At 41.0% G+C, this 10,987-nt stretch overlaps 1 protein-coding gene across 2 annotated transcripts; it reads left to right on the top strand.

Annotated features, from left to right (window-relative positions):
* Positions 1 to 6,120: 6,120 nt before the first annotated feature.
* si:dkey-211g8.8 (uncharacterized protein LOC108004533 homolog) lies at positions 6,121 to 9,920 on the top strand. Of its 2 annotated transcripts, none has more exons than XM_046318347.1 (5): positions 6,121 to 6,272; positions 6,557 to 8,066; positions 8,410 to 8,530; positions 8,633 to 8,754; positions 9,661 to 9,920. In XM_046318347.1, the coding sequence occupies exons 1-2, from the start codon at positions 6,267 to 6,269 to the stop codon at positions 7,628 to 7,630; spliced, it is 1,080 nt and encodes a 359-aa protein (XP_046174303.1). In that variant the 5' UTR covers positions 6,121 to 6,266; the 3' UTR covers positions 7,631 to 8,066; positions 8,410 to 8,530; positions 8,633 to 8,754; positions 9,661 to 9,920. The 2 variants fall into 2 exon arrangements, with proteins under 2 accessions (XP_046174303.1, XP_046174302.1); XM_046318346.1 differs by having other exon boundaries at positions 8,633 to 8,765.
* Positions 9,921 to 10,987: the final 1,067 nt, after the last annotated feature.

The following is a 10,987-nucleotide window of genomic DNA, read 5'->3' as shown; positions in this document are numbered from 1 at the left end:
TCCCCTTTCCCTGCAATGCCCACGTTTCCCCAATAGATGGCGCACTCAAAACACATTGACCGTTGTTGGAGTGGCGCGTATTTCTCTTTATTTCACTTTAATTTTCATTTCGTTTCACGTCACCATTAAGCCCTTCTGTGAAAATGAGCGGACCAAAGAGAAGGAAAGTGGACAGCGAATGCCGAGTGTTTAATAAGGAGTGGACAACAAAATACTTCTTCACTGAAGTCCGATCAACGGCTGTATGTCTGATATGCCAAGAAGCTGTTGCGGTTTTCAAAGAGTACAATATCAGCCGTCACTTTGCCACGAAGCATGCAAACTATGCTAGCAAGCAGTCAACACAAGAACGGGCGGCTACTGCTCAGAGGTTGGCGAGGAAACGAGACCGCGTTTCCAAACCTCCGGAGGAAGTCGCAGAAGATGCTGGTGTTGTTTGGCTCGACCTACGTGTGTGAGCAGACGTTTAGCGTCATGAAAATCAACAAAGCCCATCACAGATCCAAGTTAACTGACCAACACCTCAGATCTGTCCTGAGAATTGCCACAACAAAACTAACTCCAGACTTTGATGCACTGGCAAAAAAGGGAGACCAACAACACTGTTCCCACCGAAATTGTGAGTTTTTCTGCTGTGTTATGAAAAAATGCATATGGAAAGTTTGGAAGTGCGTCTTTTAATTAAGAGCAATGCGCATTTACGCACAGCAGCGGTACAGTAGCTTAATTAACACGCCGCACATCGCTCTTAATTTAAATTTAAATTTTCAGCTGCAGGTAGGATATTTAATACAGCCTATGTCTGTGTGCTTGGCAACGATACACGTGTACTGTTTGCGCGTGAAGGCGAGGGCGTCCGTGGCGAGTTTGTAGAGCGCGCGGTCAGGACAATCCATCCATGATTTTGCGGAGTTTAACACAAGTAGATATTATTGAGCTTGAGTATTTCGTTGTGTAATAATATGTTTTGAATGTTGAAAGTGATTCCATTTTTCAATAAATGTTGATTTCTTTAACTTTGCACCTTCGATTGAAACTTATTAAAAACAGACGCAATCTTGATAAATCACAGTGCGTATGTTATTTTAATCTATTTACATTTCCTCCTCCCAGTATCTGCGAAATAGTATGTAAATGCCATATCTTGCATATTCCTTGAGACAAATTTATTAACTGATAAGGGCTATTTTTCACATTTGAAAGACAGTTAATAAATTGGGTTGTAGTGTTCTTACTGTGCTATGAGGTTTGCACACACTACATTTAATGCTTTAGTATATCCGGCCCAAACACTCCCTCCAAATGCTCCTGGCCCTGCCCCTCTGTCAAATTTTAGAACCCATTGTGGCCCGCGAGTCAAAAAGTTTGCCCACCTCTGGTCTAGAGTGTTCTTAATCTGGCCAACTGTTGTGAAGGGGTTTTTCTTCACCAGGGAAACATTTCTTCTGTCATCCACCACAGTTGTTTTCCGTGGTCTTCCGGGCCTTTTGGTGTTCCTGACCTCACCAGTGTGTTATTTATTTTTAAGAATGTCCCAAATAGTTTTTGTTTTTGCTGTGTGTAACGATATTCGATATTCGTCTGCTGTTTGAAGAGAGTCAGACCGAAAAGCAGCGTGTAGGTTACTCATGACTTTTAATTTTTACATTTACATTTAAGTCATTTAGCAGACGCTCTTATCCAGAGCGACTTACAAATTGGTGCATTCACCAAACTTTAATGAAGCTAATGCAGTACATGAAATAACTGAAAATATGAAAACAACAAACGAGTGAAACTAAATACAGCCTATCTGGTGACTAACACAGAGACAGGTACAATCGCCCATGAAATACAACGCGCACTCAGGCTGCCTAAATACGGTTCTGTCATGTTTGTCATTTATTATCATGTCTTGTCCCTGTCACACCCTGCTCCCAAACATGCTGACCAAGGCGTGACAGAACCCCCCTCTGCTGGTCTTATTTGGTTCTTTCCCCCCACTCCATATCCTAGTTCTCTCTCCTCCCCTTCTCCGCCAACCATGGCTCTCACCCTGATCCCCACATAACTCAGCTCTCTTCTCTCTATCAGGATAGAGGGGCAGCCCGGGACCGTTCCTGCTCCCAGCTGTTCCTATTCCCCTAATCATCATTTAGTCTTCCCACACCTGTTCTCCGATCCTTTCCCCTGATTAGAGTCCCTATTTATTCCTTTGTGATCCGTCGGTACTGGGAAAGGCTGTGCCGTCGGTTCCTTGTATTGTATTCACCATGCTGTGATTGCGTTTCGCCCTGTCCTGTCGTGTTTTTGCCGTGATTGTGTATCACCCTGTCCTGTCGTGTTTTGTGCCTTCATCAGAAGAGAACAGCTCTGCGTGTGAGCAGGTGTCTCAGGGGATCGACTGGACGGCCTGGGCCTGGTGGCGCTGGACAGACAGGACCTGCAGTCTGGCTGGCTAAACAGGCGAGGCGCACTGGAGTTGTTTTCCCCACTAAGCAATCTAGAGGATTTCTCTGGATTAGGCGCACTTCCGTTTTGAACATTAATAAACTCTGTTTCTGTTAAGTCGCCGTTTGGGTCCTGCCCGTTCACCTGCATGACAGAAGGAACCGCCCCCCAACAAGGAATAGGGACTCTAATCAGGGGAAAGGATCGGGAACAGGTGTGGGAAGACATCTCCCAAATGAAGATTAGGGGAATAGGAACAGCTGGGTTTCCTAGCAGGTACCGTGCTCTCCTTTTCGATTCCATCGATAGCCCTCCTCACATTGAGGGAATCCCAGAGGGCTCTTGAGACGCCCACCTGTGAGAGAGGCCGTGGGGGCGATTCTGAGAGAGGTTTGATAGGAGGGAAAGAACCAAATAAGACCAGCAGAGGGAAACGAATAGCATGGGGAGCACAGGGACAAGACATGATAATAAATGACAAACATGACAGGTTCCCAATCCGAGACAACGAGAATCAGCTGACTCCAATTAGGAATCGCCTCAGGCAGCCAAGCCTAACTAGACACACCCCTAATAATACACACTCCCAATTAATACAAACCCTAATACGAAAATACAACATATAAACCCATGTCACACCCTGGCCTACCCAAACATATAACAAAAACACAAGATACAATGACCAAGGCGTGACACTGTGTCTCTGATGGGTTTGTTTAGATTTGTCAGCCTAATGATGGCTTGCTTCACTGGCAGTGACGGCTCTTCGGACTTCATATTGAGGGTTAACAGCAACAGATTCCAAATGCAAATGCCACACTTGTAATTCTATAATGCTGTAATTCCTACACCGTTCACCCAATTTGGATGTAAATACCCTCATGTATATTCATTATTTAATATTTATGGGCCTGACTGTAAATGCTTCACAGAGTTCAAGTAACACATCTCAACATCAACTGTTCAGAGGAGACTGTGTGAATCAGGCCTTCATGGTCGAATTGCTGCAAAGAAACTACTACTAAAGGACACCAAATAGTAGAAGAGACTTGCTTGGGCCAAGAAACAAGAGCAATGGACATTAAACTGGTGGAAATCTGTCCTTTGGTCTGATGAGTCCAAATATGAGATTTTTGGTTCCAACCGCCGTGTCTTTGTGAAATGCAGAGTAGGTGAACGGATGATCTCCACATATGTAGTTCCCAGCGTGAAGCATGGAGGAGGAAGTGTGATGGCATCAAGGTAAAGGGTGGCTATTTGAAGAATCTCAAATATAAAATATATTTTAATTTGTTAAACACTTTTTTTGGTTACTATATAATTCCATATGTGTTGGTTCATATTTCTGATGTCTTCACTGTTATTCTACAGTGTAGAAAATAATAAAAATGAAGAAAAACCTTTGAATGAGTAGATGTTCTAAAACCTATGACCGGTAGTGTATATAATTTATTTTTTTTACACATATTCAACCCCTTTTTTTGTTGCCTCAAAATGTTATTACGTTTGTATGGGTTATATTCAGACGAGTCCCGTGAGAGTCTCCCCTTTCCATATTAGTTTGCAGCTTGAAAGGTTTGGATGCTACAGACATAAGTTGGCACATCAGCATTACCAGCTTCAGACGAGTCCCATGAGGGTTGTAGAGGAAACACCATCGCACAAGTGCGTCAATCGACTCCAGGGGGGTTAATTGGAAATGTACCCAATTATACATTTAATAAACATATAAATTAATGTATTACATTAAAATACCCTCTGCATAATGGCTGCCAGGCCTTTAACTCCTTGCCAGTAACAAGGAGATACACTGTCTGTCACCTCAAGGAGAACAACCCCCCCTATCTCAAACAACCGTTGTTGTGGCTGAGTGGTTACGGTGACGGGCTAGAACTCCTTAGAGATCAACCAGTGCAAGTTTGAATCCTGCTGACAATGGTGTTGTGTTTTTTCAGCTCCAGGGATGATCAATGCCCTCTGCAGATGCTGTCTACCCCCTCTACCCCCCACCACCTCCATCATTATTGTTTTCACTATAGGCCTTACAGAGAAAAACTCTGTAGTATTAAACACATAGCACAAATACCAGAGATTGGCTGACCTTCTATTCATCCAGAGAAGCCTCCAGTCATCCAGGTGAGAAATCTACAATCAGGTTTATCTTGTTTTCCCAATAACTTCTTAGGAGCTATTAGTCATTCATGCAGTTGAATTAAAGTGGTATCAAAGCCAGTGCCAAGCTCAGCTAAGCTAATGCCAAAGTCAAGACGTTGAGAAGGGGAGAGAAAGTGGGAGAGAAGGGGGAGAGAGGAGGAGAGAAGGGGAGAGAAGGGGGCGAGAGAGTGGTAGGAGAGAGGGGGAGAGAAGGGGGAGGAGAGAGGAGGAGAGAAGGGGGAGAGAAGGGGGAGGAAGAGAGGAGGAGAGAAGGGGGAGGAGAGAGGAGGCGAGAAGGGGGAGAAGGGGGAGGAGAGAGGAGGAGAGAAGGGGGCGAGAGAGTGGTAGGAGAGAGGGGGAGAGAAGGGGGAGGAGAGAGGAGGAGAGAAGGGGGAGAGAAGGGGGAGGAAGAGAGGAGGAGAGAAGGGGGAGGAGAGAGGAGGAGAGAAGGGGAGAGAAGAAAATTAAGCAATTTAAAATAAATCTAAACCTAAGAAATTTACAGAGCAAAGCAGTTAACACCTAACAACTGCTCCCTGGATGGTAAAAATTCATATTCATTATTCCCCATGTTGCTCCACCTTCACCCTCTGGAGGAGCCAGTTGGGGCCACAGAGCAGGTAGGTGCAAATTCTTCTCCACTGACGTCAATGCTACAATGTGGTACTGTACCTCAGTTACACTGAATGCAAATCTAGAGGAACTTGTTATATATGTTCTGTGGGTGTTATGATTGGAGTGATCTGTGTGCCAGCTTCCACTGCCAACAAGGAACACAAGTGCTTTACACATTGCATTGTTTTCAACCATACACATCTTCAGTCTAATCCAGCTGTCTAGTTTTACCTGATGTACATATTTTTTATCATAGCAAGCTGTCAAAAGGTTCCTGAAATATATCTTAGACTTTAACAGTTGGTATTTTATTTTTTACATTTTTATTCATCATGTTTTGACCTCCAGGCTCCTCCATCTTCTCCTGCCAACTCTGTCAGTCCACCAGACCCCACAATGCAGCCTCCACACCACTGCAGTAACAGCCATATCTTCACGTCACAAAGCTTCAGTACTATCTGAATGTGTTGTAAGTCCTGTACAGCACTTGGTATACAGTACATCACTATTCAGACAATGTGTTCAGCTGCATTGCTAACCTAACCAACCCCCTCTGAATGTTCTCATTCAGGAAGTACCATCCAAAGCAGAGATGCAAATGGTCCCCAACCCACTCAAGTGAGGTGCAGATGTTAGTTCAAATAGTAACAGGTGCAGGCTATTGATCTTCCCCTAAAGGCCTTATCTTTCAAACCTAATAAACCTTGTCCTAATTATCCCCAAAACAGACTAACTTGAACCATTTCACTTTATTACTTCAGTCACATATTAACATTCCATTATTAATTTAATCAATTTCAGTACCAATTCATTTCTTCTTCTTTTTCTCCTCTTTTAAAATCAATATCCATTGTTCATATCAATGTTCATTGTCCTCCATATTCTTAGTGTGAGTAGAACTTCTTCATGTGTGTGTGAGTGGATACAGATCTTCCAGCAAGCGCTCTCTACTACTAGAACGTCACAGAAAACTAAAGCTCACCATGCAGCCACGCCCAGTTTGTTCACCTGATAAATAACCAACACCAGTCCTTTTCCAATTCTCAGGGTGTGCAAGGTGGAGCAATATGAAGGTAAGATTAGTAATTTTAACATTTTTTATTAATGTTTTCTAAACAGGTAAAGAAAATTATGTTAACCTACATGTACAGTACATGTTAATTACAATCATCTGTTAAAAATATAATTAATATCCTTTACTGTTGTGTGGCCCATTAGAAATAGTGATGTTAAAGACACTGCTTGTGTTTTTCATTATATGACCGTATGGGAAGATGAAAAAAACATGTGACTTTCTCTTCATCTTAGTTTAATGTGAAAACAAGGTTCATCTAAATCTCTTCTTTATTTCCCCCAGAATAATGAATATGCAAATGTGGAAATTGGCCTGAAGGTATACAAAGGTAAAATAAATAAATGCTATCGTGTTGCAGAGTCGATTGACTCTGTCAAAAACTTCTCAACAAATAAATGCTGTGAGTTAATCAAGAAAATGATACCATCAGTTGTGGATACTGTTAAAACTGTAACTCTTTCTCAAGAGTTTGCTTCTGACAAAATACAACATTATACAGAGATAAATAAGCAAAACACTACTAATAAAACATTTATAGTTTACATTTCAGATTTTGTTATAAAATGTGATTTTAAAATGCCCAGTATGGCTATATTTAAGATTTCAGAGAATTCTAACGAGATAGCAAAAGCAAAACTCATTAAACACGTACCCTTTAAGTCACCCAAAGACCTCACCGACTATTTTAATTCCAACTATTGTATGGACCCAAAACTTAAGCAGCCGAGGTTTAATAAATACATTCTTGAAGAAACTTGTAATTTTGCAATTTACCCCAATAAGACATATTCTTATTATGCACAAATGCTGCACATTTTACAAAATGGATCAATTCACAGAAATGGAGAAATTCGTACATACATTATAGCAGGACAGTTTATTTGTTTAATTGACAGGAGCGACCTGTATATTACACCTGTGTTCAGAATGAATCACTTTACTGAGGACGGCAACGTTATTAAAGTGACTGCCATTAACATTCCCGAAAAAATGTCGTATAAAACATTATGTAATAAGTTTTCCAAGTCAAAAAAGTTCAGAGAATCTCTCATTTACTTCATCAATGGAGATCAAGAAAGACTTTTTCATTGCATGCATAACAAATATCATGCAACTGTTTTAGTGGCGGTGTTAATCTCAGAGGTCATCAGAAATCCAATTATGTTGTTTAATAACATAATTGCGATTCAAATTAATACATTACATACATTTAGTGAGTTCCTCCAGATCTTGCCATCTCTAGCTGGGGGAACCTGGAAGGGTCAAAAAGCCTATGGTCCTAAATTTTTAAAAAGAAACCAAGAATTTCTCAGCAATGTGGAATTCAGTGATTTACCGTTACTTGATTTGTATTAATAAACAAACTAGGAACATTCATACTAATGTTTCATTGGATCAGTCTAAAACGTTGCACATACACTGATGCTATAAAGTGGCCAAAATCTAAATTGCGCCTGGGCTGGAATAATACATTATGACCTTTGTCTTGCATTTTCAAAGATGATGGTACAAAAAATAATACAAAAGAACGGTTGTTTTTTTCTTTGTACAATTGGCCCAGCGTTGTCCTGGTTTGGATGGTGTAGGCTGTCATTGTAAATAAGAATGTGTTCTTAACTGAATGGTTCAGTTAAAATTAAGCAATTTAAAATAAATCTAAACCTAAGAAATTTACAGAGCAAAGCAGTTAACACCTAACAACTGCTCCATGGATGGTAAAAATTCATATTCATTATTCCCCATGTTGATCCACCTTCACCCTCTGGAGGAGCCAGTTGGGGCCACAGAGCAGGTAGGTGCAAATTCTTCTCCACTGACGTCAATGCTACAATGTGGTACTGTACCTCAGTTACACTGAATGCAAATCTAGAGGAACTTGTTATATATGTTCTGTGGGTGTTATGATTGGAGTGATCTGTGTGCCAGCTTCCACTGCCAACAAGGAACACAAGTGCTTTACACATTGCATTGTTTTCAACCATACACATCTTCAGTCTAATCCAGCTGTCTAGTTTTACCTGATGTAAATATTTTTTATCATAGCAAGCTGTCAAAAGGTTCCTGAAATATATCTTAGACTTTAACAGTTGGTATTTTATTTTTTACATTTTTATTCATCATGTTTTGACCTCCAGGCTCCTCCATCTTCTCCTGCCAACTCTGTCAGTTCACCAGACCCCACAATGCAGCCTCCACACCACTGCAGTAACAGCCATATCTTCACGTCACAAAGCTTCAGTACTATCTGAATGTGTTGTAAGTCCTGTACAGCACTTGGTATACAGTACATCACTATTCAGACAATGTGTTCAGCTGCATTGCTAACCTAACCAACCCCCTCTGAATGTTCTCATTCAGGAAGTACCATCCAGCATCCTGTGGCAACCTCAATGTGAATCATGATCACCACCGACCCGGGCTCCACAGAGGTAGCCTTGGCTCTGCACACGTTCAAGGACACAAGATTTTGAAGGATCCCAGTGAGCAAAATGTACTTATTTTTAATCCTCTTAAGGATCTCTACAGATTGGTGTCCCACCTGCGGGATGGTTGAGCTAATGTGTGCTAATGCGATTAGCATGAGCTTGTAAGTAACAAGAACATTTCCCAGGACATAGACATATCTGATATTGGCAGAAAGCTTAAAATCTTGTTAATCTAACTGCACTGTCCAATTTACAGTAGCTATTATATATGCCATTTAGCAGACGCTTTTATCCAACGCGACTTACAGTCATGTGTGCATACATTCTACGTATGGGTGGTCCCGGGGATCGAACCCACTACCCTGGCATTACAAGCGCCATGCTGTACCAACTGAGCTACAGTGGTCCTTCTTGTGGTCCTTCTGTAGAAGGACCACAAGGAACACAAGTGCTTACAGTGAAAGAATACCATGCTATTGTTTGAGGAGAGTGCACAGTTATGAGCTTGAAAAGTTATTAATAATCCAATTTGGCACATTTGGGCAGTCTTGATTTAAAAAAAATGATATCAGAAATGCAATGTTTCATTGGATCAGTCTAAAACTTTGCACAAACACTGCTGCCATCTAGTGGCCAAAATCGAAATTGCGCCTGGGCAAGAATAATACATTATGGCCTTTCTCTTGCATTTCAAAGATGACAGTACAAAAAAAATACAACAAATATAGTTTTTTTCTTTCTTTGTATTATCTTTTACCAGATCTAATGTGTTATATTCTCCTATGTTAATTTCACATTTCCACAAACTTAAAAGTGTTTCCTTTCAAATGGTATCAGGAATATGCAGTTTAATTTTGGTATGTCATTTTAGGTGATTTTTTTTTTAAAGAGCTGATCCTTAAGCGATTTGAAACATCTTTTCAACCAAAAATATGTATTTTCATCATATTTTACTAACAGTAATGGCCTCCAGAGACCAGCACACAGATGACTCTCAGCACACCAGACCACAGGGACCGATAAGATGTGATTAGATCTTCAGCAAGATGTGGACCTCGCCACATCATCTGAAGATAAAGAAAATAAAGGCCACAGAAGATAAAGGCTAATGGATCTGACAGAGATATTTTTTTTTTGATTTGATTGGATTTGTTTTGATTTGATGTAATATTCTACATTAAAAAAAGAGACAAATATACAAAATAACTTATTGAACCAAACACAAAACTGTTTTTCTAATACATGGAATGATGTGATTGATTAGTCAAGGAGGTACAATACACACAAAAAAATATGAATACAAGGAAAAACTCCAGTCATTGAGTTAACCTCAATATGACCTTCAATGGGAAAGCATAGTAAATCATCATTGATTTAGTGCTAGAGTGTATTCAGAATATGGCCATTCTGACATTCATTATAAAATGCCTCAGATAGTACCAAAAAAGTGTCTGGAGCTATCCGTCAGGGTATGAGTGACAACAGGTCCACATGTCAAAATGGGGGAAATCTTAGCAAATGGCTTAATGGTTATTCATGAGAATCAAGTGTGTGTGTGTGTGTGTGTGTGTGTGTGTGTGTGTGTGTGTGTGTGTGAGAGAGTGTGTGTTTGTGTGTGTGTGGATGTGGTGTTGCGGTGTACATGCAGGCGTGTGTGCATGTGTGTTTTCCTGTGATATAATTGTTGTTTTCTTCATCCAGTGTCTTCCATGAAATCACCTCAGCATGTCACATCCTGTTTCCCCTAGAGTGCAGCGACAACATACCTTCACACAGAAAGAGAAAGAGAATGAGACAGAGAACTGGGAGAGAAGGGGGGAGAGAAGGGGTAGGATAGAGGAAGAGAACAAATGATTACCCCAGTTGAAATATTTCATCAGCGATTCCTGGCTACATATCCTGTGTGTGTGTGTGTGTGTGTGTGTGTGTGTGTGTGTGTGTGTGTGTGTGTGTGTGTGTGTGTGTGTGTGTGTGTGTGTGTGTGTGTGTGTGTGTGTGTGTGTGTGTGTGTGTGTGTGTGTGTGTGTGTGTGTGTGTGTGTGAGAGAGTGTGTGTGAGAGAGTGTGCTGGAGGGGGGGTGGGTGTAGTGTAACATAGCATATGCTACAGTTCATGATATGTGCATTAGTGCCAACTCTATAATTCAAATGCGGAGATGCAAAAAAGAAGCCATAACACTCAAACGTACACACAACACATGTACCTAAGGGTGACATAATATTTCCCCAATACCAACCGTCAGCTTACCAAATCACATACTATGCCTTTATATTAAGCTATTTTGAAG

Source organism: Oncorhynchus gorbuscha, linkage group LG21 (assembly GCF_021184085.1).
Source record: "Oncorhynchus gorbuscha isolate QuinsamMale2020 ecotype Even-year linkage group LG21, OgorEven_v1.0, whole genome shotgun sequence".
NCBI classification, from domain to species: domain Eukaryota; kingdom Metazoa; phylum Chordata; class Actinopteri; order Salmoniformes; family Salmonidae; genus Oncorhynchus; species Oncorhynchus gorbuscha.
This window is presented reverse-complemented; position numbering and strand designations above follow the sequence as displayed.